General features: G+C 59.8%; 2 protein-coding genes across 2 annotated transcripts; both read right to left on the minus strand.

Moving 5' to 3' along the window:
* Positions 1-2,025: 2,025 nt before the first annotated feature.
* Positions 2,026-4,812, minus strand: LOC147597902 (uncharacterized). Its single transcript, XM_086766150.1, has 4 exons — positions 4,591-4,812; positions 4,316-4,426; positions 3,679-3,730; positions 2,026-2,277 (listed from the first exon to the last, which is right to left on the minus strand). The coding sequence occupies exons 1-4, from the start codon at positions 4,789-4,791 to the stop codon at positions 2,156-2,158; spliced, it is 486 nt and encodes a 161-aa protein (XP_086622276.1). The 5' UTR covers positions 4,792-4,812; the 3' UTR covers positions 2,026-2,155.
* Positions 4,813-5,120: 308 nt separating this feature from the next.
* CEP164 (centrosomal protein 164) lies at positions 5,121-24,108 on the minus strand. The gene is made up of 29 exons (XM_086766003.1): positions 24,041-24,108; positions 23,564-23,675; positions 23,164-23,380; positions 22,407-22,565; positions 21,351-21,503; positions 19,828-19,938; positions 18,940-19,116; positions 17,509-17,586; positions 17,155-17,238; positions 15,332-15,411; positions 14,662-14,808; positions 13,300-13,431; positions 12,688-12,904; positions 12,349-12,426; positions 11,958-12,089; positions 11,567-11,689; positions 10,860-11,003; positions 10,561-10,644; positions 10,265-10,333; positions 9,738-9,916; positions 9,281-9,404; positions 8,758-8,825; positions 8,384-8,591; positions 8,114-8,221; positions 7,607-7,721; positions 6,687-7,034; positions 6,153-6,219; positions 5,467-5,592; positions 5,121-5,242 (listed from the first exon to the last, which is right to left on the minus strand). Exons 1-29 carry the CDS (start codon positions 24,099-24,101, stop codon positions 5,143-5,145), a joined length of 3,801 nt encoding a protein of 1,266 aa, XP_086622129.1. The 5' UTR covers positions 24,102-24,108; the 3' UTR covers positions 5,121-5,142.
* Between the last annotated feature and the right edge of the window lie 1,326 nt (positions 24,109-25,434).

Consider the following 25,434-nt stretch of genomic DNA (forward strand, 5'->3'; position numbering starts at 1 on the left):
GGCCAGCAGCAGGTCCACCCTGGGTCCAGCCATGTCCACTGGACAAAGGGGAGCGCCTTCTAGAAGCTTCCATCAGAAGCTGCCACCATAGGCCACCTCCACTAAATAAAACCACACCAGCTTGCTGCCCGCTGGTTCCAGCTCTTCTTTCCCATTTACAAATGTCACGGCCCCCTCAGGACGCGTGGTGCTTCTTTTGCTGCCATCTCAAAGTGCAAAATTACAGCAAACGCCAAAGGAGTTGGATTCAATCAAACAGCACAAGCTTTATTATTTTGCCCATAAAACGGCATGCGACAGGTAGAAGGGAGTGGAAAAGAAAGATAGGAAAGAGGATTACAGCCGCCACCACAGGTTCAAGGCATCGCTATGGTCCAAGATCCAGGCAGTGTCCTGCCAGTCTTCACGACCAATGTCGATCCTTGGTGGGGAGAATTCTCTCGGGGGGGGCTCGGTGTTAGGGATCGACATTTCATGCTAAACAACAAACCTTGCTCCTCCTTTCCTTCAAAGATCTCCGCCTTTCTCAGAGCTCATGATCCTAAGCAAAGTTCTGAGATGGCCGTTGCGCTCCATCTTCCTCAATAGCAGCTGTGCGGTTATCTGAGCAGCTCAGGTCCTACCCCGACAATGGAGGACAGCGCGCTCGGTCCCCGCTCCAGGAGTGCTGCGCCTCATTCCGTCTCCATTCCAGGAGCGTTACGCCTCTGGCCTCCGCAGAAACCGCACTCCACCCATGGCAGCGGCAACTGGGGCTCACAGCAACTCATCCGTGGAAACTGCATTCTGCTCGTGGGAGCGGGGGCTGCGTCCCAGGCAGACAGCTCGCAGCGACTCACGTCAAGTTGTGAGCCTAACGTTCAGGCCACATCAAATCCATAGCCCGACCGGAGGTGCCGTGTCCCCGATGCGAAGGTTGAGCCAATTCTGAGCTTCTGACCGACTCTTACAGCATCTCAAGATCTGTTTGAGTAGTGTTGACTTCTGTGCACGAGTTTTCTTACTCGTTTGGTTTTTGGAGACAAAAGCCATGCTGAGTTTCCAATTTAGCATGCAAGGAGCCTTTGATTTTGTACAGCGGTTGTACACGGAACGTGAGCAAGACCAGTGACTGCTGAAGATCACGCCACGCAGCCCTGCCAGGGCGCCTGTGAACCAGGAGGAGCTTGCTTAGCTTACCTTAAAGCCAGTCAGTCACCAAGGGAAAACACCGGGTGGCCTGAGAGGCTGGGCACGCGCAGCAGCCGCTCGCTGGTGACCCCCTCCCCGCTCCGGCGGGCCCACGGGTCCGGAGGTTGCACCTCACAGCCCGCACCAACTCATCCCGCATGGGGTCTGGCTGACCCTGCGCAGTGCTTGCCTTCGACCAAGTCTTTGAATAGAAGCGGCAAGAAACAGCCAGCGTGTCCTCAGCTGGGAGAGTAAGCGGCTTAGCGAGAGCCGAAAAGGCGGTCAGATTAACAGCGATTAGTACATCTTTATTGTAATTGGCTAGTACAGCTTTCCCTCCGCATCTTCCCAAGAGTTCTCCCCTCCCTTCCCCAGCAGTTTCCATCCCTGGCTTCGCACAGTTTGTCAGGACAGCCCAAGTTCCCAGCAGCCAGCCACGAGACCCCTGCACACCCCTCGCTCCCAGCCAGCCCGCTGCCCTTCATCGCGGCGCACGGCTCTCCCCACATCGCTGCACGCAGGAACCGCCGGGAGCTGAAGGCAGAGAGCTGGTTCACACCATGCTAGCCCAACTCTGCCTCCAGCAGCCAAAACCCCCCACCCAATCCAGCAGAGACACCAGAGCAGCAGCCCAGAACAGGCTCGAGCAGCACTGCTCCCAGCCACGCAGCTGGTGGGGCAGACCAGCTCCACCAGCCCCCCACAGCCCCGCTCCAGCCTGACCACCACGCAAAGGCTCGGCAACGCCGCGTCACTCCCGGGGTGCTGGGGTCCCATCAAACGGCCCCTCGCCGGTTGTACCCCGGCCCACAAGGCAACGCTGTCTGGGGAAGGACCAGCCAGGGAAGAGGCAGAGCATCTACAGCTGCGAACACAGCAGAAGCTACGGATCAGGGGGCAGGTCCACAGTCACCACGGCCGCAATCCCTGGGGAACAGCACAGACAAAAAAGAGGGACAGCGCGGGGCACGGGAGGCCGACGCATCTACTTCTTCTCCTGCTTCTGCTGCTGGTATCTCCTGAAGTGGGTCTGGATGGTGAGGGCCGCCTTCTCGGAAGGATCGCTGGAGACCTTGCTCTCGCCGCTGGCATCGGGGCTCGCGCTGCCTAGGGTGAGAGCCAAGCATCCCGGTGAGCACGGATCCGCTGAGCGGGGCAGGGCTCTGCCATCACTGCCATCACCCCGCCCCGCGGGCTCAGCCTGGTCCCCACGCACCCCACGGATTGGGAGGGCTCCAACTCTCTTATGGAGGTGCAAGAGGCTGGAGAGCCCACAGCACGGACCCTCGGCTCCAGCGGCTCTCCGGACACGTCTCCAGGGCAGGGAAGAGGAGGCAGGGAAGAGCCCAGCCTTCCTGGCAGCACTAAGCCCTCCGTTTACACAGCTTCACTCCCCAAAGACCTCGGCTTCCCCACGTTTAATCACCAAGCATGAGACTCGCTTACTTTCACACACACAAGCAGGATTAGGAAAAAAGCCCAGCACTGTACAGCAATAAAGCTCTCATGCTGACAAACGGGAACCCTCCCCAGCCCGCGCTTAATGTGGCGTTGGGGAAGAATTGGGAAATTCAACAGGAACTGAATCACAGCCACTCCGCAGCGCTCCTGTCAGCGAGCGCGGCACCGCTGAGCACCCCCTGAGCGGCCATCAGAGCTGCTGCTGCCAGATGCTGCTGCATAAACTCACCACTGTCACCTGAACCCTGTTTTATTCCCATCCTAAAAGAAACCGCAAAGTGAAAAGATAAATAAAAAGAGAGCACGTTGGGAATGAGCCCTCTCCTGCCCTGCTTAAGACACATGGTCAGGTGTAAATCCCACCTGCGGCAAAAAACCAAAAACGCCAGTGGCTGGGGAGGCACCAGGGCACGTACCGCTCTGTGTTTGCTGGCTGCCGACAGCAATGCAGGAAATGCGCCTGCTAAAGGAGCTGCGCCCATCAATAACGCCCCAGTGCAGCGCCAACGCCAGTGCCACCCTCAGCACAGGCGACCCGGGGACCTCCAGCCCCTCACAGGGCAGTGCTGACCCCCAGAGCAGCGGCCGGAGCTCCCCATCCGTTGGGAGCAAGGTCACAACTCAGCACCCTGCCTGCTCCGCCACGGCCGGCGGCACGCGGCCCAGCCCCGCCGGAGCGTCGCTGCGTCCCTCCCTCATCTGATCGCCGCCCGGGCTGCGCCGAGAATAGAAGCGCTCAAATCCTCTTTGCCAAGCACTCGGCTTCAGCAGAGGGGGCAGAGCTTAGAGACGGGAGCGGCAAGTTCAGGGCGGTTCTGCCAGGCCAAGGGGAAGAGGAAGGGGGGGCTGTTTTAGGGGAGTCTGACCCATGAGGTTTCGTGGGAAGAGGGCACCTCTTAAGAGCGTCAGAGCCAGATTTCTTGGAAGGAGAGGCCAAGAAGGGACCAGGTACCACCGTTCCTGCTCTCCTGTTGCATCCCACAGCCACAACCGTGAGTTTCCCCAGCTACCCGGGCGGGGCTGCCTCCCTGCCCGCTCCACGCTCACCTTTCTCTCCAGAAATCGAGTAGATGCTGTTGTGCCGAGAGCTCCTGCCTTTCTAGAGAGGTCAAGAATGAGAACGCAAGAGAGTGTGTTATACATCAGGCTGAGGCGGCGAGAACAGCCCCTTTCCAGCTGGGAAGCTCTGAGAGGGACAGGGCTGGCCTCACCAGGCTTTCCAGTACCCATTCCATTCAGGAAACTGGAAAACAGTCACTGCTGTTCCCTGAAAGAGCCCTATGGAGCCCTGACTGATTGATTTGCATTTGCGAGAAGCGCTCCAAGGAGGAGCTTTGTCTCAAAAGTCAGATCTGTGAGAAGCTGTGGTGGCACCTTTGGGCGTACACCGGCACCCACCGGCCTCCCTAGAGCCACGTTTCCGCCAGCGTGGCACCAGGCCTGCTGGCTCTGTTCCTCAGCTCCAGTGCAGCACCTGGGAGTCAGGTCTGCTGGGGGATATTTCCATTCCTAAAAATAAGCTCGAGTTCGTCTACAAATACTTTTCCTGCGCTTTTCAGCTTACGCTGCCTCCTGGCATTCCCTATTTTCCGCCTTTCTAGGGAAAGGGGAACATCGCTTGCCCTTGGCCAAGCCTTCCGCTCCTGCCCAGGCACCGCCCGCTCCCCCCGCCAGCGGCCCTCACCTCGCTGTCCCGGCTGCTGCGGCGGCTCTGCGTCACGCACTGGATCTGCCAGGGCAGGGGCTGGTACACGAGGTACGGCAGCGGCTCTTCGCGGAACAGGTTGGTCCCGAGCTGGGCACAGAAAGGATGCGCAGGAGGTGAAGGGACGGGAGCGAGGACGAGAGGAACAGCCCCAGGGAGAGCTGCTGCGTCGCCGGTGACCGCAGCCCATACGCCTCCAGAAATGAAGTGGGAAGCATCAAACCCTCCCTGCTGCCCAGCCAGCCCAGACTCACCTGTCCAAACGCTCTCACCACAAAGAACAGGGCTGTCATCAGGGTTCCCAGCATGGCGGGGTGTCCGAGGGGCTCCCTCTGTTCCGGGCAGGCAAAGCTCCGGGAGCGGCGCGCAGCGGTCTCCAGGCAGCCGGGGACTGAGACGTCGCTTCCGCGGCAGGCGGGCTCCAAGCCCCTAATGAGCTTACGGCTCGCATTCATCTCGGCAGAGTAATCGCGCGCTGGCCTTTTGCTCTTCTAATCGCAAAGTTTCTCCAGCATATAGAGTACTGGCATTCCGGGAAAAGCAAATCCTCTTCTCTCAGTACATACGCAGGCCAGTGCGCACAGACCCGTGAGCCGGGGCATCTTCTCAGCAGGATTACAGCAAAGCCTCCCACGCCCAGAAGGCGCATACAGATCACCTCAGAACGCTGCTGAGAACACAGGTGATTTATTGAAGCTCTGGTATTTCATATAGGGGAGGTGGCTGGACGTCACTGAAGGGATGGACATCAACGCTCATGAGATCACGCGGGCCCCGGCCACCGTGTCCCCAAGCCACGTCCCCTTTCAGTAACAGTAGACCTGGATTTCTCTGCGATCATCCAGGCCCAGCTGAAGGAGGCCGCAGCTGCCGGCCGGGGGCTGCTGCAAACCTGGGAAGAGAGGTCTGGCAGCTGGGTGAAGGAAAAGCCTGGCTTAAGGAGGGATTAGCATGCACGAGCACGGCCAGCAGACGGGACGGGTACCGAGGGGCAGGAGCCAGCCTCACGAGCCTGCCGCGTCTAAATTGCGGCTCAATGCTCCGGTGCTCCCGACTCATCTGCCTGCTGCAGCCTCCTACCTGCTGCAGGCAGCTGGAGCTATTCCCGGCCAGACCCGGGCAAAGGATACAGTTGTGAGTTCCTGTCGAAGTCCTCCAGCCATTTCTTGGTGCTGTCAATCATTGCGCGTATGCTCATCTTCTGTGCCTCCCAGCTCCGGAACCGGGAGCGCTGGAACAGCTGGATCGGCTCCCTGCTGCACGAGGGAAAGGCAGCACAAGTGGGAAAGAGAGGTCTGGGCAGAACCGATCCCAGAGGTGACAAAGAAAACGATGGGCTGCCGCAGCAAGAGCCACAGTTCACAAAAAGCAACCCCCTCTGGGCTCACAGTCCCCCTCCCAGCCACACCTCCCAGAAAAGCTGCTGCAGCCCCCCGCTCCCAGGCTCCCTTTGGTCCGCACAGCGCCAGAGAGGCGCGGGCGGCAACCTTCCCTCCAGCCGCCCGCGCAGCATCGCCCATCACGGCAGAGCCGGCGTGGCCCGGTGCCGGCAGCACCCCTGGACCCCGCTCCGGAACGCGGGTTAGCAGCACGATGGTGACGGCAGCTCCGCTGCAGAAGCTACAAGGCCGTGCTGAGCGCGTGGCAGTGAATAACTCACAGCAGCCAGCTTCCCTCCTTAGTAATATTTAACCTCCAGTCTGGTTACTTCCCTGGTACATGAAATATGAGCTATAAATCATGCCAGAGAAATAAAAGCCGTGACAGAGCAATCAAAGCTCAATGAAACACCACCGCAAGGAAGAAGCGCCCTTACCCTGCAGGGACGTATGCCAGCTTGTTGTCCAGAGTCTTGGAGCTCCTGCTGAGCGACGAGACCCCACCTGGAAAACAGACATTAAATACAGGCCCCTCAAAATCAAGTCTTGACATCTGGGTGCATTTGCCGTCTTGCACTGCAGAGACGCTGTCCCTACAAGCTGAGCCGCCTGCCGAGGGCACCGTGGGGTTAAAGAAATGGAGATGGGGACCCCATCTGCAATTCCCAGGAGGCTCCCAGTGAAGCAGGGCAGGCTCCTGCTTCGCTCCCCTCTCTAACAACGGCTTTCTTGGGTGTGCATTACAGGCTGAGCGGCTCCAGAAGCAGGATGACAAGATCAGCCGTGTGCCGCACGCCCTGGCATGAGAAAAATCTTTTTCTCCCTCTTCAGCTCCTCAGCAGCCTTCCCAGCAGCAGCACTGGGGGCTCTGGCCTCGCCAGCATGGGAAGGGTGAGCTGGTCAGGACGTGCAGGGCTCTGAAACCCAAAGCCGTAGCAAGCGAGCAGCTGGGTTACAGGTAGGAGACTCACCGGGGAAACAGCGGTGCCGTTCCTCTGGCAGGATGCTGTCTGCTGACAGTCCAGTCCCAAGAAAGCGGCCGGCGCTCAGCCCAGTGCTCCCGGCCCCCAGATCCCCCAGAGACACCCCGGCGGGGGCCGTCGGGGAGCCGCCTGCCTGGAGTCCTGCCACAGGGGCGCATGGAGAAAGAGGGACACGGTCGCAGGGCGTGGAGGTGTGGAGCGGCGGCTGGCAGGCCTTCAGAGAGCCCAAGGTGCTGAGGACCCTGTTCAGTTCCCCAGTGACGCGCTGCAGCATGTCACTCAAGTCCCCGATCCTGTCCAGCTGTGGGGCAGGCCGTGCACCAGTTCTCAAGTCAACTGGGAGAAGAGAGGGAAAAAGAGATCATTGGGAAGGGAAGGGAGACACGGCCTCCCCAGCAGGAGACACCCTCCCACCGCGGGTGACGCTCCGAGCTGAGTTTGATCAGTCCCTGGTGAGGGGGATACAGAGGCCAAACCCTGCCTTGGCAGCCAGAGCAGAGACTGACAGCGAGGATTTGTGCCTTGGAGGCTGCGTGGACACAACGCGGAGGAGAAACCAGACAGCAAGAACAAGGGTCTCCAAAGCTCATCAGCAGCAAAGCTCTCTAGGCCCCGGCCAGGCTGGGGGTCGGACCCACAGGAGCGTACTGACACCAGGGCTCCCATCTCCCGGGAAGAGAAAACCCTGCCGTTTCCCAGATATTTGGGATATTTCTGTGCAGATGTTTGACTGACTGGGGAGACCCCATCTCAGACCGGGCAGCCGGTCAGCCTGTTGCCTCCGTAGCCCCCCCCCAGTAAATAAAACCAGAACAAGAAGGGACGTCAGAGAGGCAAGAAGGAAAGCCAGGACCGGGTCTAAAGCACCACACGCTGGGCCCAGCTCAGCGAGCCAGGCAGGCACTCACACTCGGGCTGATCCAGATTGACACTGGAAATGCTGCTCACGTCCTCGGAGTCATTGGGCTCAGAAGTAACCCTCTTCCTGCATGCAGCACTCTGGAGCACATCTTTGTCTGAAGGCTGGTCACAGGGAGGAAAACAAAGCAAATAAAGCCTGCAGTTCTGTTCCTGAAACCCAGAAACCACTGAATACGGCCTACAGCCGGTCTCCCTCGGCTGCACTGCGCAGGCAGGCACAGGCCAGGCAAAGGCAGTGACGTTTGTCACCTCTCCAGCGCTGTCACCAGCCTTCTCCCTCCTGCCCTTCTCAGACGCACACGCTGTTCTGTTCCCCCAGAATGTGTTTCTGAACTCCCGCTCTGCTGGCAAACCCCAGTCCCTGGCCACCAGCTCACCAGCCTCCCCGGGGACCCAGAGCCCTGCAGAGACCCCAGCCCCGCAGGGGCGGCCAGGAGCTCTGGGCAGGGCGGGAGGGCAGCTGGGCAGGCACAAGCAGCGGTGCTGGCGGTTACCTCCTCCAGCAGCGAGGACTCCAGCTGGCTCAGTTTCTCCTCTTTCTCTTTCAGCAGCAGCTGTCCCTTCCGCAGCACCGACTTCATCCGGTCCAGCTGCTTGACTTCCTGCAGTGGAGCCACAGCCCCGTCACAGAGGGAAATTTCCAGGACACCCACAGCTGCCTGGCACTGCGCCTGCAGAGCCAGGAATCCATCCAGGGCTGGGGACATGACGTGCGGCCGCGATGCCCGACATGTGGTGAGCCAGAACCCGGGCTCAGCGCTCACCTCTTCCAGGTGCTGGCACAGGCCCTCCAGGAGCTGGGAGCTGTGGGGATCCTGCACCGCCTGCCACGCCTTCTGCGCATCCTGGCGCCACGGCTGCTTCACCGCTCTCAGTGCCACCTGCCTCTTCCTCATGGCGCGGATCTGGTGCGCCAGGAACTCCTTGGCCTTCCTGAGGGAGATCCTTTCAGCAGCGATGTAGCTCCTGACACTACACAGAAGACAGGCATGCTCTTGGCTTTGCGCTGGCCGTGCCGTCCTGCAAGCCTCGGGCAGCAGCCTCCCCCAGAATGGATTGGCAGGGCCAAGCCAAAACATTCCCCTGAAAAATGGTTTGGCTTTGGTTTTCCAGAAGAGGTTGGTGTACAGATACTCACTGCTCAAACTGGAGGTTCTCATCCTCAGGGCTTTGAGGGGGTGAGGAGGAAGGCTCTCTGAACGAGTGCTAAGCAGTGGAAACAAAAAAAAAACAAACAAAAAAAAACAAAACAAAAAAGAACACCACTAAGAAATACGTATGGGCAACAGAGCCCTGGGATCCCTTAAGAAACCAACTAGGAGAGAAAATTGGGAATGGCATCACCACAGCACAGCCCGGATCCAAGCCCAGTGCCAGGGACGTTCTTTATGTGACTCCAAAAAGCGACAGAGACTTCTGTCCCGACTGAAGCCCCGCTTTCGACCCCAAGGGCACACAAGGATCCCACACTCCTTTCCCCCTCAGCAATAACAGAGAGAAGCCAACAACTGCTGCTGCACACACGGATGTCCCCGGCAAAGAGAAATGCATCGCTGCGTCTCAAACGAGCTCACACGGAAGGAACAACAGCTCCGATTTCTCACAGGAGTTCCAGCCCCGCATCTCACACGGCAAACGCCTCTGCCCTCTGCTCTACTCACAGCTGAAACAGTTCTCAGCTCTTCCACGTGGACCTCAGGTTTCCTTCTTGGAGACTCCATGCTTCCTTCTGCCTCCAGTTTTTTCAAAGCGTCCTGTTGGCTCTCGACAGCTGCCTCCAGCTCACTGCCACGAGAAAAGGCGACAGCGGCAGCCCTCGGTGAGAGCAGTGTCCATCTGCAGTGCTGCTCCAAGGGACCTCCAGCTCCCGGGACAGACAGGGCCCCGGCCGGGCAGGCAGCACCAGAACTGGGGCTGCGGTGCGACGGCAAACACGGCCCCTGGCCGGGCAGGGAAGCGCTGCTTACACCCTGCCCAGCAGCTGGGCTGCCTTACGAAAAACCTTCTCTTTGTGTTTCAGGGCCCCCTCACAGCCCCGTATTCACCTCTCAGGCAGAGCTGGAGAGGAGCAACAAACGAGAGGATTTTTGTACGAGAGGGAATTTCTCATGCACAGACCTGACGTGCTTCTGCAGCCTCTGGCTTTGCGCCTGCAGCAAGTCCACCTGGGCCTCCAGCTCTGCCTTCTGGTCCTCAAGCTCCTGCAGAGACCTGCGCAGCTGCTGGGTGGACTCCAGGAGGCTGGCATGCTCCCTCCTCTGCTCTTCCAGGCGCAGCTGAAAAGCTACAGCAGCTTCCTAGGAGAAAACCCAAAAATCCCTCACGGTGAGCTCCCCAACCCCGAAATAAAAGGCAGACACACATGCGAGAGCTTGCGGCCTGCTCAGCTCACAGGAGGTCCCTGAGCTACAGACGCGCACACCACGTGCCTGTCCTGGAGGAACAGGACTGGCCCTTCTCTTTGGGACACGGCTCGGAGCTTACCAAACTCCCAGGAGGACGGCACGATGGGCTGAGTCCAGGAGGAATTTTCGGACTCACAGGTGAGAAGCAACAGTTCACTTCTCTGAAGTCATGGTTCTAGCACGCTGCCCTTGCTCCCAAAGGAGAAACCCAGCACCACTGCAGAGCCCAGCCACACGTACCTCTCGTTCCTGCTCAGCCTGCCTCTCCTCATCCTGCAGCTGCTGCCTTCTCTCCCTCAGAGACTCCTCCTGCGGGCAGAGGAGAAAGGGGAGGTCAGCGCAGGGAGATGCTGATGCTGAGCAGCACCGGGAACACAGAGGCCAGGCCAAGTGTCAAGTCTGTTTCAGGACACCCGAGGATGGCTGTCAGGTTGGCTTTGTTCCCCCTCACACACACTCCACTCCCCTCCCTTTATTTGATTCCAGGGGAGAAGCACGGGCTGGGAGACGTCTGCGAGCCCAGCGTCCTGGCTCACCTGGGCAAGGAGCTGCGCTGATCTGGCTTTGATGTTCTCCAGGCGCATCTCCAGTTCATTTTCTGCATCCTGGAGCTCTCTCTCCTGCACAGAGATGTGGAGTTAAAGAGAGCAAGTTCCTCCCTCCCCAGGCAGATCCATGCCACCAGGAGGAACAAAAACACCTGGGAACACGCGAGCTGCCCCTGGTGTCACCCTGGCTGCAGAGAGGGGCAGGCGCTCCGAGGTGCCACAGTACACCCAGGCCGTCCCCAAGCGGTCGAGTCTCAAGGAGGTGCTGGGCCAAGCGTTCTCCTCACCTTCTCCCCGTGCCTGCGCTGCAGTGCGGCGAGCCTCTCACACAGCTCCTCCTCCAGAGCCTTCACCTCCGCTTCATTCCGCTGGCGGAGGTGTGCCATCTCGCTGCGCAGGCCCTCCGACAGCTCTGCCCTCTGCTTTCTCTCCTGCGCGTCACAAACACAAAAGAAAAGTGTCCGAGTGAAGCACGGGGCTCTGCAGCAGCCACCAGGAACACACAGCACGCACTCTCTGCAAAGCCAGCCCATCACACAGCAGCTCCCCAGCAAACACCAAATCCAGCAGATCCAAAGCTCTGGCTTACAGGGACAACATCGTTAAGGGAAGGGCTGGAGAAAGGAGAGACAGCCCATGAAACTCGGGTTCTGTCCCACACTGCTGGCTGTACGGTCACAAGTGGGAGGCAGAAGGCTTTCCAGAATGGGCACCTGCCAAACTGAACCACCTTCTCCCACACAGGAGCCCACAAGCGCACAGGGAAGGGGCCTGCACAGAGAGTGTGTGACAGCTCATCCTTATCACCCCGGGCTACGTTCACTCTACGTCACAGCAACAGTGCCCAGCTCTCCTAGGAGGAAGGAGACCTCCAGCTCCAGGGTGGCTGAGATGGGCAGCTCTGGCACGCGGCAGTGCCAGCCCAGGTCCAGCCCAGCTGAGCCAGCCACCGCGGTCGGCTCTCGCACTCACTGCTCGCCGCACACAGCCGTACCTCCTCCTCATGCTGAGTGCAGAGCTGCGCCAGGGCCTCCTGGTGCTCCTCCCTCATCTTCTCCATCTTCTTCTCGTGGTCTTTTTCCACCTCCTGGCGCTTCTCTCTCAGGAGGTTGCTGAGCTGCGGGGACGACACACAAAGCTGTTTCTCTGACCTACAGCAGCCCACCAGGAGAGCAGCCTCTCACACGAGCAGAAGGACTGAAGCTCAGAGAACGTTGCAAGGGGAACCCGGCTGTGGCCTGGGCAGTACAAGGCCAGCACCCTGGGGAGGGGTGTGCGTGCCCCTCAGGCACCGCTGTCACCCACAGACAGGGGACGCGGCCTTTCAGACCTCACCCCAAGGAGAGAGGCTGGAGACCCTTCAGCAGGTCAAGACCAACACTTGCCTCGCGTTCGCATTCGGTCACTTGAATCGCTCTTTGCTGCGCTCTCTGCTCTGCCTTCTGCAACTCTTCACGCAGCCGAGCCTCCTCGCTCTTCTGTGCCTCCGCAATTTGCGTGCGCAGGCTGGAAATGACCTGCCATGAAAGCCACCCACAGAGACTCGTCACTCTTCTGACCGGGTCCATTCAGTGCCCTCCTACGGAGAGCAGACAGCTCGGCAAACAGCAGCATGCGCAGCATCACCACCCCCTGCTCGGAGCGTGTCCAAATGCTGAACCAGACCAGAACCACGTTTAGGAAGTGGAAAAAAATGAATGTCACCCTCCCTGGCCACATTTGGTGACAGTGGGGGAAAACCCCAACAGTTTACATTCTAAGGAGACCAGCTTGTACCTTTTGACATTTCTCTTTGGCTGCACATTTCAGCTGCTGGACCTCAGTTGCAAAGTGCTTCTGCAGTTCTTCCACTGCCTACGGGAAGAGGAGCAAGACATTCTGCTGGAAAACCTCTGTGTGGGGGGACACGCTGCGCAAGACGCATTTGCAATTAACAGCATCGAGAAAGCGCGATGGGAAACCCCTTCCAAACCAGGGGACACGCAGAACACCTTCACTCCGTCCTTCCCTTCCCAGGAGCCCATGCAGGTGCTGTTTATCCCCAACATTTTGCCATCGCGACGCCACGACCACGCACAGTACGGGTCCCATCCCAGCTGGCAGTGAAGGTCTCACCGTCTTCTTTTTCCTGTCCAGACTCTTCCTGAGATCACTGACGAATTGCGCCGTCTCTTGCTCCAGCTCAGTCTTCTTTTTCTCCTGATCTTGTTCCATTTCCAGCCTCATGTTCTCCAAAATGAGCTGCTGCTCCCTCTCCAGCCTCTCCTTCTCTGCTGCCAACTGGGATTGCCACTCGGCTCTCAGCCTCTGCAGGGTGACCTCTTGCTCTGCCCTGGGAGATTTGCAACAAGAACACAGACAGAAGAGAGTCAGGAGCTGGTCCTTCACCCCGGGACTCCACTTCGTACCCAGAGCAGGTGCTGCTGTAGGACAGGACACGTGAGCTGATCTGGAGATGAGATCAGAGAACCAGAGCAGGTAGATTCACAAAGGTGTCCACCAAGGCCTTGGAAATCAACAGCCAAGCAGCCAGGTGGAGACCTGTCTGCCAACTAAATACAAAAGAAATAAAGTAAGTTTGCCAGTGTCTGCCTCCTCTGCCTCCTTCAATCCTTTTCGCAGCCTCCAGAGCCACCAGACAGGGACCTCCACTCAAACCAAGCTGCACTGCTTCCCTCCCAAACCAGCAGAGTTTGTGTCCCCAGGGCCAGCAGCAAAACTTTTCACCTCATCTTCTCCTTCTCTGCCTCGGTCTCTGAGGCCATTTTGGCGTGCAGCTTGGAGAGCCTCTCCTCTTCTTCCTTTCTGATGCGCAGCTCTTCCTCCTTTGAAGCTTTGGCCAGATCTTCTTTCAGAGCCCTGAAACACAAGGGGGGAGGTAAATAAAAGATAACAGTTCTGGAGGCTTTAATATCTTCCAGTCGCCTCTCCAAGGCTACAGAGCAGCTGCTGCTCCCACCAGCTGCGCCTGCCCAAGTGCCCCATTCTCAGGGCTCCAGACCATCCCTTCTCCTCCACACCTTCAGACCCCGACTGTGGCGCAGGACAAGCGGCCCCTGAGCATCAAACTCCTGCAGCGCGTTTTTAAGATGCGCTGCGTCATCACGGGCAGCGCTCGGGTAATTTGTCCTCCACTAAATACAATCAGCTCCCATAAAATGAAAGGAGGGCCCCAGCCGAGGTACCCGGGGGCATTAGTATATCTGTAAGCTCCCTATTGTCCCAGGACACCCTTTTTACTACTGCACAGCCATCTTTCCCCTCAGGTATGGTTCTGTGTCTTCCTTCACACCCAAGGCGGCATTCCCACCACATTTCACGTCAAGATACTGTTTCTGGCTGGCCCAGGGTGCTAAGAACATAAGTGTCAAAGTATAACCACTTCGTAGGATTCCCATGCACAAAGCTCACCCAGCACATGATATTTAGGAGCACAACAGCATTTCTTGCTCCATTCTAGCCTTGCACAAGCAGTTACCAGCTCCTAGCATGAGCAGCTACCAGCGCATCGTTTTCCCTTTGTGAGAGTCTGACCACCCCGACTACGCCGGAACGTATCAACTCCAAACCAAACATCTCAGAGCCGCCTGCTCGAGAAGCTTCGCTGGCGGCACAGAGAGAGGACCTGCAGAACCCCGCTGGGCCGCAGCCGCTGGCAGGCGGCTCTGAGCCCTTGCCGGGAGGTGAGGAACGGCCGTGTCGCGGGGTGGAGGGCACAGAGGCAGGAGACAAGCTCCCTGTTGGGGAACAGCTGGGGGAAAACGTTCACCAATGCTCACAGCTCCTTAGGGACACCGGGAAGGCAGCGGCTTTCCCAAGGACAAAGCCAACGGCTCTGTCTCTGTCCCACGGAGCCCACGGGCCGAGCTGCTGCTCTCCTCCTCCCCAGTACAGACCGCTCACTGGGCACTCTCGCCAGCGAAGCAGCTGCTTGGATCTGCACACGGAGAGGTTCGCGCTCCGCTGTGCCCACCAAACCGCATCTCCCGGGGTGCTGGCTTCCCACCCTGACTCCCAGTGCCACAGAGGGGAGCACAAGGACAGCAGCTGTTCTGCCGACAACACCGGGGACCCAAACGCAGCCCTTACGCTTTCTGCGGGGCAGCAAGCTCCTCCGGAGCGATGAGGCTCTCCAGCAATGCTTCCTCCGGCCCCCGGGCCGCGGCTGCCTCCTGACGCGCATCTTCTAAAGGCAGACTCTTCTCTTTTGGCTCATAAGCGCTGTGAGCCTCCTCACTTCATGGCACAAGAGAGGTCAGACAAGATCAGGTCAGCACAGAGCAGGGACTTGGAAGTACAGGCAGAGAGGGAAGGCCAGCACACGCTCGCTGTGCAGGCAGAGAGAGAGGATGCACAGCTGGGAAGCAGCTACCAGGCAACAAGGAGACAATTCGTGTGGGCAGAACACGTTTTCAGGGCCCTTCACATGAGCAGCTCCTCTAAGAACAAGGCTGCAAACCCCAAGTGCACACAGCCGGTCACTCAGACGGACCGCAGCTTCCTCTGGTCACAAGTTTTCCTGGCACCGGCAGCAGCTCCTTGGTTCCCAGAGCCCAGGGAACTGTGTGCGGAGGCTGAGAGCTTGGACACCGTTCATCTCTGAGCGCCACGCGCTGCAGCTCTCAAAGGGGCAGGGGCTGCTCTGCAGGGACAGCTGGGTGGGTTACAGCGACCGGAGCAGAGCAGGGGCGGGCGAGACGGGAAAGTCACCCGGAGCTGGAGCTGCCCGCGCCACATTTTCGCCCTGGTTGTGCCGTACCTTTCCGCAGCTTTGGCTCTTTCCCTGTGCTCTTCCTCTCCGCCGGCTTGGCTGTGCTCTCTCTCTTCTTCTCCCAGCACCTGCAGGTAAAAGCAAACAGCGTTGAGTTTGCTGGCCCCTCCGCCACCAAAGCCTCTCGGGACGTCACAGCGGTTCTGCGAAGGGCAGCACCGCTCTGCTCCAGCGCATCAGCGCTGAGCCCAAGGAGCATAGATCATCCCGAGGCTGCTCCAGCACGGCCAGCTGAACGCCTCAGCCTCCTCTCCTGCAGATACCCAGGGCCTCAGAATGGCACAGGAACCATCCTGGCTCTCGGGCAGTGTACACACGGCCTCACCCACCCAGGGGTGTCGGACTGCTCGCTCCAGCACACACCAGTTTGGGTGCTGCGAAGGAAGCCAGCCCGCTCTGTCACACACTGAGCACCTTCCCTCGGTGCATTTATGACACAGTAAAAAAGAAGAGAAAGCAGTGAAGGCTCATCCTCCTGCCAGGGTTTCTGGGCCCTGAAGGAGCAGCCCATTCTTGGGGAGCACACAAAGAGCCGGGGAGCTCAGCCCTTCCCACGCCGGAGCGTACCATGGAGCAGGGCCAGAATGCCACCAAATTAAGAGCAGTAACTGATGCAAGCGTTCATCGGAGCAAACAGCAGAAGGATTCCCTGCACGTGCTGTCACCTTCCATCACATCAGCCTGGCCAGAGCTCTCGCAGGCAGCTCCCCCTCCCAGCCTCCCTCCTGCCCCGCTGTCAAGAACGAGTCAAGTTCCTGAGAACTGAGGAGCTCAGCACACGTTTCCTGGCTCAAAATGGGCTCTGTCACCGCTGCCTGGGAAAGGAAAGCAGCCAAAGGGAGAACGAGCTCTTCCTGGGAATAGGGATGCCCAGTCACAGGGTAAATCTGCGCAGCCCCTGCCCAAGGTCCCTTCGCAGGAGGGCGTCCCTCCCCAGAAGCGAGGGGCTGCAGGCATCTCTGGACACTTCTGAGAAGGTGCAGACAGCACGCGCCGCAGGGAAAGAGGGCTGATTTTAGGCCTTGGCTGTGAAATTACCAGAGAGCCTCGCCCCTCCTGTTGCCTCCGCATCCCCAGCAAGACGATGAAGAACCTCAGCATCTGCGAGAACCTCAGTTCCCTGCGCCAAATGCGAGGCTGAGGAAGCCAACTGGGTAACGTGCCAAGACGACAAGGGTAAAACCTTGAGATGCACAGCAATCCTCCTCAGCCAGAGCTGCCCCACCGCAGTTACACCCCGGGCTAACGCGGGACAGGAAGCACAGGCACGCGCACGCACACGGACGCTCCTTCATCTGCCACAGACTCACAGAAGAGAGCCCATTTCTCCCCCTCACGAAAGCAGACAGGGCAACCGAAGGCTTAAAAATAAGCTTCCCTCTAACAAAAATCTGTCAGAGGGAGTTACCCTCCTTTTCTTCCCATTTACGCTGTCGGGTTCTGTAACACAAATCCTTTCCATCTGCTTCAGAAAAAAAAAAAGGAGAAATGCGCTCAAAAAGTAGAATAGACTCTGCTTCCCACCGCTCCCCGGGAAAGCCATCGACCTCCACTTGTGTTGGGACAGGGAAGGCACACGTGCAAGCCGGCACACGCACGCACCCCTCACCAGCCGCCTCTGCTCACAGTTCGTGTTCTTCGCGCAGCTGCCTGCAGAGAAACCCCGCTGCGCCGGTAGTGCTGCTCTGACCCCGACACGCAACACATCGCTTCTGTCTGCCTCTCTGCTGGCAGCATCCCCCTGTCACCGGCGCAGCACAAGGCAGGATTCCAGCCTCAGACTGGTCCCCAAACACCCACACAGCACCCACCTTGCCTGTGGGGCTGTCCAGAGCAGAAGAGAAATCCTGCGCATCCACGACCAGCTCAGAAATCCGACTCTGGAAGCCCAGGCCCTAAAGAAGAAAGCGAAAAAAAAAAAAAAAAAAAAGGGATCAGAGTCTGATGAGCACGCACAGTTTTTGCCAGAGGTGCTGAGACAAGGCCAAAATCCTAACGCAGCTTGGACCCTCCACCCACACGGTGACAGCGCTGGTCTGTGCCGCAGCTGGAAGGTTGAGCTTAGCAGTGGAGGGGCCGGGCAGTTTGACTGCAAGAGGTGGGCACGGGCTCCCAGAGGAACGCGCAGCCCGCACCCCAGGGACAGGCAGCTTTTCGGGACTCACCCCAGGCCAAGCCAGCTCACGGTCCAAGCAGTCCCAGACTTGCACATCGTCCTCAGAGGCACTGATCTCAGACTTCTCCTAAAGCAGAGAGTAGATGTGCATCACTATCTGTCTGTGTCTGACCCCTCAGCTCACCGAGGCATCTCCAGCAAGATGGCAACTGACACTGGGCAGACAAAGCCGGCCTCTCTGCAACCCGGGGAAGAAAAGGGGACTGAACATCATGGGAGAGACACCGAGAGCGTGACGCACAAGAGCAGCGCAAAACCAGCCCTGCACAGGAGGGCAGGGGCAGGAGACGGGACTGGGGAGGGCAGAGCAGCGCTCGTCAAACCCCCCTGACAAAGGGCAATGGCTCGCTGCCCCCTGCTCCTTCTCTGCAGCTCCACAGCTCCGCAGCCCACTGCACAAAGGGGTGCAGCCACACACAACAGCACCACGGTCTCCAAAGGACAGCGTGCATCTCTCTGGCAACCCGATGCAGGGGCCAGGCCGTGAGCCCACCTGCACCTCGTGACACCTAACAGTTCTCGTCGTGATAGGGACCGCACACTCAGCCAGCCCGGTGCGGCTGACCCCAGCCAGCTGCGGGCCAGCTCTCCTCCCAGCAAGCGCTGGAGAAGCGCTGGGCAGACTGGGAGGTGCTACTGGAGCCACAGCTCCCAGCCAGCCCCGAGGCAGCGGCTTTCCTCGCTCCGACCTCGCGCCTCCCTGGCGCATCCTTCGGCAGGGCTGCCCGTGTCACAGCTGGCAGCTCGCTTCCCGCTCTGCCCCATCTCTGCAACACTGAGAGAAACAACAGGAGGGGAGAAACAGAGCAGCACGGGCACCGGGCTGGGTGGGACCTGCGTTACAGAGCCTGCTCGCCCCGCACAGACGGCAGCACTGACAGCCCAGACTGGTTTCTGCTCCAAGCCTGGAAACACGCGTCACAGCTCAGGGTCTGGGTGCCGGTCGCTTTGGCCAGCGCTTTGTGTCTGCTTTAACGAACCATTTCCCAGCTCGGTACTGAAGGGGTCGATCTGGGAACGTGGAGCGCTTGTGTCCCCCAGGAACACCCTGCTGATGGGGAAAGCCCTCGCGCTGACTGAGGAGAACACAGGTGCTCCAAGAGCTTTCCCGACCCGGGGCCGTGCAGAGCAGCGGGCACGGCCACAGCAGCTTCCACCCCAAACCCAGGCCCTGCAGGGTTACTGGGCCAGCAGCCAGCCTGCTGCCTGCTTTCAGATCAGTTGTTGCCTCTGCCCTTGTTCCATCCCCTCCCTTTCCCCCGGCAGACGCGGTGGCAGCCAGGCTGGCCGGTGGATCGGCCTCAGCAGCTGGAGACGCAGCTCCAGGGAGCCCAGGACCGCGCAGCGCAGCCGTCTCCGCTGCGCTCCTTTCCCCTCGAGACTGCGGCAGCTTATCTGCTGCAGAGACGGCATGTCCCACCTCAGCATCTCGCTTGCCCAGAAGGTTGTTCCCAGCCGGCTCCTCCTTGTTCTGGCCGCTGCCAGCATCTCCAGGCAGGGCTTGAACGTTGGAGGCCCACGTCGGAGGGCACGTGGCATCAGAATACGAGGAAGACTCCTGCCCTTCATCAGTGTCTCTTGATCTTGAAGACTCCTCCTAGGCAGCAAGCCAAACACAATTACAGCTACAACATTCCTTACCTCCTCTCTGGGAGGACGCAGGGGTCGGGAAGCAGCGTGGGTTCTCCTGCAGCAAGCAGCAAAACCGCAAAGCTTTGGGTGACGCCAAGACCAATCTGGTTTCTTTTCACAAAGTCCCTTTCACAGACAAGGAACTTCATTAGGATAAACACGCTCCTGTCTTGGGCTCAGGCTTTTTAAAATCTGTTGCTTTTTCCCTCACAGGGTCTCAGTGGGTAAGAGCCAGCAGCAGCTGCCGCAAGGCCCGTCGGCCCCTGGGAGCACCCGACACCCTCTGCAGCAGAGCCATTTCTGCTTCCAAGCCGGATCTGCTCAGCGAGAGAGGGAACCCCGCAGGAGCCCATCACCAGACACCGAACCGCTGCCCATCCCATCGTTACTGCCAGACTTCCAGGAACTGGCTTCAGCCCGCACATCGGTACCACCGAGACCGGGTTTTGGGAAGGGGCCTGGTCCGGAGACCAACAGCAGCCGCCACAACTGAATCCTGCTCCTCTCAGGAAACAGGACAACTAGGCCACCTCTTTGGACTTAACGTGCCAAACACAAGAAATCACAACAAGGAAATTCACGTCCTTTCTGCCTTTGAAAGGGGAAAAGGAAAAAGTCTGCTCCAGCACAAGAAACAAGCCAAGCAGCCCTGCGGTGTCCGAGAGCCGCCCATCACCTCTGTCTGGCTGCTGGCGTTCTCCGCAGAGCTCCCTGGGCGCTGGAGACAGGCTTGAGCAACGGCAGCTAACCAGCTGCCGCTGCGCTCCTTCTCTGCCCTGCTGTCCTCCTAGGAGGGGGAACACAGCACACGTCCTCACACCCCTGCCCACGCTGGGAGCGTCACCCCCCGCCCCCGTGACAGGCCACCACCCAAGCTGGGCCCAGGGCACAGCTCACCCCCGGAGCAGGCTCACCCAGAGCCCCTCTTCCCAAGAGCACATCCCGACGGTTCCGCGTGAACCTCACACCTCCAGTTCTCCAGCACCTGACTGGGGATCTGTTCTCGGCGCCTTTTCCCCGGGAAACTCGCTCCTGGCTCCAGAAACACCTGCTGACGGGGGTGGCGTTTCCTTCCCTCTCGCCCAGACGCTCATGTCGTCTTCAACGCAGCCTCCGCTCTCCCCCCACATCCCCGCGCCTCAGCGAGGCACTGGAGCCACACACTTATTTCCGTGGAATATAAGGAAATATTCCCCCCCACACCAGGCTGCACAGAGCCAGGGTTTCCCATCACTTCACCCCATCCCCGTTCAGATTTCCCCCTGGGAATGAATTTCCCCAGATGAACCCTTTCCTTCTCCCCGTTCTGTGAGGAAGCTGGAGAAGGGCTGGGGCTGCCGGCTGAGGCTCCTTCACGGGAATGCCTTCCTGCTGCCATCCCATGGAACTGCCGGGGAATTATCCTTTCCAGCGAGGCACCGAGATTTGATCAGGACTGAGACGTCACCCATCAAGTAAAACACTTCCAAAGAAATTAATTTGCCTTTCAGACACGGGAACAGGATTTCCACAGCAGTAAGACGGGATTAACGCCAGCACAAACAGCCGGGCCCAATCACCACGGCTGCTTGCAGTGCGCTTCCCATTGCGCCCATCACCCTCAGCCCGGGCACCGCGAAGCAAGCACAGGCAGAGAACGCACGCACGCACGCGGGGAGAGCGAGGTGTCTGCAGAAGGGCTCCCGGGGACCGAATTCCGCGCTGCCGCTCGTTCTGCGCACTTGCTCCCCAGCCCAGGCACTGGCCAGGCAGCGCCGCAGCTCCTCTCCTGCCCGTCCCATCCCCGCATCCTTACCTCGGCGTCACAGCTGCCTCCCGGGCGCCCACAGCCATCGGCAGGGTTGGGAACAGCCGTGCTGGCCCGTGGAGACTCTACAGGTGGCCCACACCGAGTTCCGGCCTCTGCGCTCTCGCCGGAGGAGCCGGGGGCTCCGGGTCAGTGCAATAAGGGAGCGGAGCCATCGCAACGCGCCGGGGCGAGGCGCCTACAGCCCATTCGCGCTGGAAACGCATCGTGCCAACGCCGATTTACAGGGAGCACGTGGAGAAAACAGGGTTAGATGCTTTCTGGTGACCAAACACCACAGAGGAAATGCAGGACAAGTCCAGGCCCAGAGGAACCACCGCAGTCACCAGCCGCTACCGAGGGAGCACCACAGTTGTCCGTTCCCGGAGGCTCCACGCCCTACGGTTACCGACACGCGTCCAGAGCCAAGGCACGCAAATTACCTCACTCTTACTCTCTTCCTCTTTCTCTTCATACGGAGCCATTGTGCTCAAGAAACTCTTCTGTCCGCAGTCCAGGCTCGGCAACTTCCCAGTCTGGCTGAGGCGCTTAAAGGTCTCTGGAAACTGAAGGCAGAAAGAGAGAGGGAAGTGAGAGGGCAGCAGGAGGAAAGGGGAGACAAAAACCCACCGAGGCACCCCGCTCTCAATTCCGAGGAGGTGCTCAGCCCTGCGCTGCTACTCTTGCTCTGCGGAGCCACGGCCGGCGGGGAGAGGACACGTTCTTCACGAGGCCGCACCTCCCCGACACCAGAGAGGCTCCATCCCACAGCAGCACGTCTGCAAACCCTGCCTGCGCCTCAGCACACGCATCCAGCCAGGACCATCCCGCAACAAAGAGTGGGACACCGCCAGTGACGAGGCTTAGCTGGGCAAGGAGAAAACCTGCCGTGAAGGGGGGTTTGCATCGTGTTTTGCACACCTATTGTTTAATTTTCCTGTACCAGATCAATTTGTTACCACTTGCCACTTGTTTGTTTTGTTACCCCGAAGGGGCACGCTCTGCAAGTCATCCTTTGCTGCGGCTGGAAGTTTCACATCCGAACCAAAAACTGTTCTTTTAACTTTTTAATCCCAGCAGCCCACAGCTGAGTGAAAAGACCGCTCATCAGATTACATTCTCTGTGCTGTACACCACGCTTCCTTTGGACACAAATCACGCTTCTCCTGCAACGAGCTTTACAGAATTTCCCCCCCCAGCAGTAATGGAAACAATTATTTCTTTAGAGCTACTAAACAGAACAGAAGAAAGCCCAGCACAAACTGAGCACTGGGATCCCTCCAAATAGCAAAAGAGCAGAAATCCAGTGAGAGACAGAGTAGGAAGTGGGATTTTTAACAGACAAAAGGATTTCACAGCTGCCGAGGGATCCCAGACACTGTTATTGAAGCTCCTAAGCATCACTAGGCCCGGGACATTTGGCAGAGTGTGCTTTCCGGGGCGCGTTCCCAGAGCGGACGGAGCCTTACCCGCGGTCTTCCTCTGGCCATGAGGCTGGAGCCCACCGATCTTTCCATCTTCGAGTGCAGCGGCTCGCCAAGGATGTCGGCCAGCGGAGACGCGAGGCCTCGCAGCAGAGGGAGCCTCCCCGGGGACGCTCGGATGGGTGGTAGCAGGGATTCTGGGGACTGGAGCACACAGAAGGGACTCACTGGCAGAAGAGCGCGGGCACACAGCTTTCACTCCTTACTTCAGACAGGGAGACGGCGCTCCCCTGCCTGAACACCGGCTGCTCATCTGAACCCGCCACCGCCGGAAAACCGCCTGTGAACCACTGTGTGCCGGCTACAAAGGGTCATAAGAGCCAAAGTTAAAGACGATTTTGTGCTTGATGTTGCCGTCCCCTTTGATTTTCTGCCCATCATCTGTGTTGGGTTCAGAAGGCACTTCGCATCCTTGCAAAACCAAAGCAAGGCGCGAGCTGTGCGCCCTTGCCTGCTGCCATGCCCTTCTCCACAACAGGATCCCAGGGCCACGGCACCCGCGCTCCAGCTGTGTCCTTCTAAAGCAAACCTTCCCAAGTTTTCTGGGTCGGCAACTCCACTTCTGTCGGATTTTCATCAGACTCACAACCCTGCCAACGGCGCTGCTTGTCGGGGGATCGCCGTGCCGATCCCAAAGCGGCAACAGCACAAAATCCCCCTCTAAGCCACAGCCACCCATCCGTCCTCCGCCCAGCCCTCTCGCTCCTCCCTCACAGCGCTGCAGGCAGCAGAGCCTACTCACAGCAGGTCCCTGCAGCGACTGCTTCTCCTTCTTCTTCTCCTTCTCCTTCTTCTTCTTCTTCTTCTTCTTCTCCTCTTTCTTTTTCGAGCTGCCGCGGGCCAGCAGCTTCTTTCGCTCCTGAATGACAAGCCGCTTGTAACGGTCCTCACTGGGGTGTATACACGTGGACTGGCTGGTGGCGAGGTTGAAGTAGTAAATATCCCCTCTGCTATTATTGCTGCAGGGAAAGCCAGCAGGAAAAGTGAGGAGAGCGCTTCCCCAGCCCCAGGAAGCACATCTGCGGTGGCATCGCCCCCTCGCCAGCCGGTGCCTGGCTCTGCCAGCTACGCGGGTGGCGCGCAGCAGGGGAAGGGCAGGGGAGGCCAGGAATGGAGCGGGGCAGCGCTGGCAGAGCTCTCACCAGATCCTCCACTCCACCGGTAACGGGGCCATGAGCCCTTCCCTGGCCAGCCACATCAGCTCCGGCTCCTTCTCCGGGTCAATCCCGATCAGCCGGGCAAAATCTTTCATTTCTAGGAAGACATAAGAGGAACCTGTGGAGACGGTGGACGCCAGGCACTACACAGACCAAGCCAACCTCCTCAGCTAAAGCAACGGGCACGCGGGGAAACCCTGATCCCGAAACGGAGCTGCTGACACCGTCCCCATCAGCGAGCACATCCCGCCGGGCTGTTAAAGCCGGGAGACAGATGGGAAAGAATGGCATTTCTCTTCGCAACCAAAAAGCTCATTTTGCAGCTCTGCCTTCTGTGAAATCCTGTTTCCTGCACCCTTTCCCCCCACGCTCTCCTGAATCCCTCTTTTCTTCAGACACCTAGAAGGGACTCGCACGCCTGGACCCTTTATCACGGCTCCCAAGAGGACAGCTGTCGGTTACCTCCCTCGCTGGGAAGGGACTCCTCGTCGAAATCTTCTTCCAGGTCATCGAAGGACGCCATGGGTGCCGCACCTGCCGGCGGCAAGGAAGCCACGCAAGAGTCACCACGCTCAAACAGAAATGAAGCTTCCCCAGCGCACAGGGAGCTCCGCGCTGCTCCCAGCGCTCCGGCCCGGCACAGAGCCACCCCGATCCCGAGACTTGCCTCACGCACTTCACAGCGCTCGTGGGAGCAGGGAGCGGGACTGGGGGGCTCCGGAGGTGTAATCAGAGCCCGCAGGCTCCCGGGCTTCTGCAGAGGTGAGCCGCGGCTCCGGGGCCTTTTTCAACAGGCAGACGCCGAGCTGAAAGGAGACCGAGAGCAACCAGCTTTCCCAGAGCCCGGAGAGACAGAGGCCGGCTTTCCCGGAGCCCAGATTTCCCGGAGCCCGGAGCGACAGAGGCCGGCTTTCCCGGAGCCCAGCTTTCTCGGAGCCCGGAGCGACAGAGGCCGGCTTTCCCGGAGCCCAGATTTCTCGGAGCCCGGAGCGACAGAGGCCGGCTTTCCCGGAGCCCAGATTTCTCGGAGCCCGGAGCGACAGAGGCCGGCTTTCCCGGAGCCCAGATTTCTCGGAGCCCGGAGCGACAGAGGCCGGCTTTCCTGGAGCCCAGATTTCTCGGAGCCCGGAGCGACAGAGGCCGGCTTTCCCGGAGCTTTCCCGGAGCTTTCCCGGAGCGACAGAGGCCGGCTTTCCCGGAGCTTTCCCGGAGCTTTCCCGGAGCGACAGAGGCCGGCTTTCCCGGAGCTTTCCCGGAGCTTTCCTCGCCGAGCCCCGCTCCCCGCTCCCCGGCCGCCCCAGCTACAGCGTCCGGCCGCGGCCAACCCACCCGGGGCCCTCTGCTCCCGCGTCCCACCGTCACCGCAGCGCAGCGCCCCCCGGGCGCGGGGATGGGGGGTGGGGATGGGGTGTGGGGGGGTGGGGATGGGACGGGAGGGGGGTCAGTCTCCGCCGCTTCTCCTCCAAACGCCGCTGCTCCCCGCCGGGGCGCGCGCCGGAGCGGGCTCACGCGTGCGACCGGAACCACACGAGGAGCGCGTTCTGCGGAGAGGAGGAGCGAGCCCCGGTTACCGGGGCGCGTGGAACCTCTCCGTTCCGCTATTGTGACGACACAAGCCCCGCCGCGGGGGCTCGCGCCGGCACCCAGCTGAGGGAGACGACGGGGCCGCCGCCCCCCCCACCCCGCCCCTGCCCTCGCCCCGCTCACCGGGAAACCCGTGCCCACGGGGGGGGGCGACACCGCCGTCTCTCCGTTCGCTCGCTCCCCGCCGCGGACGCGCGCAAGCTGCCCGCGGCCACGGCCGAGCTCCGGTTCCGCGTCCCGGTTGCCGTAGCAACGGCCCGCCCCCCCGCCTG

Source organism: Chlamydotis macqueenii, chromosome 24 (assembly GCF_036417535.1).
Source record: "Chlamydotis macqueenii isolate bChlMac1 chromosome 24, bChlMac1.mat, whole genome shotgun sequence".
Taxonomy (NCBI): Eukaryota; Metazoa; Chordata; class Aves; order Otidiformes; family Otididae; genus Chlamydotis; species Chlamydotis macqueenii.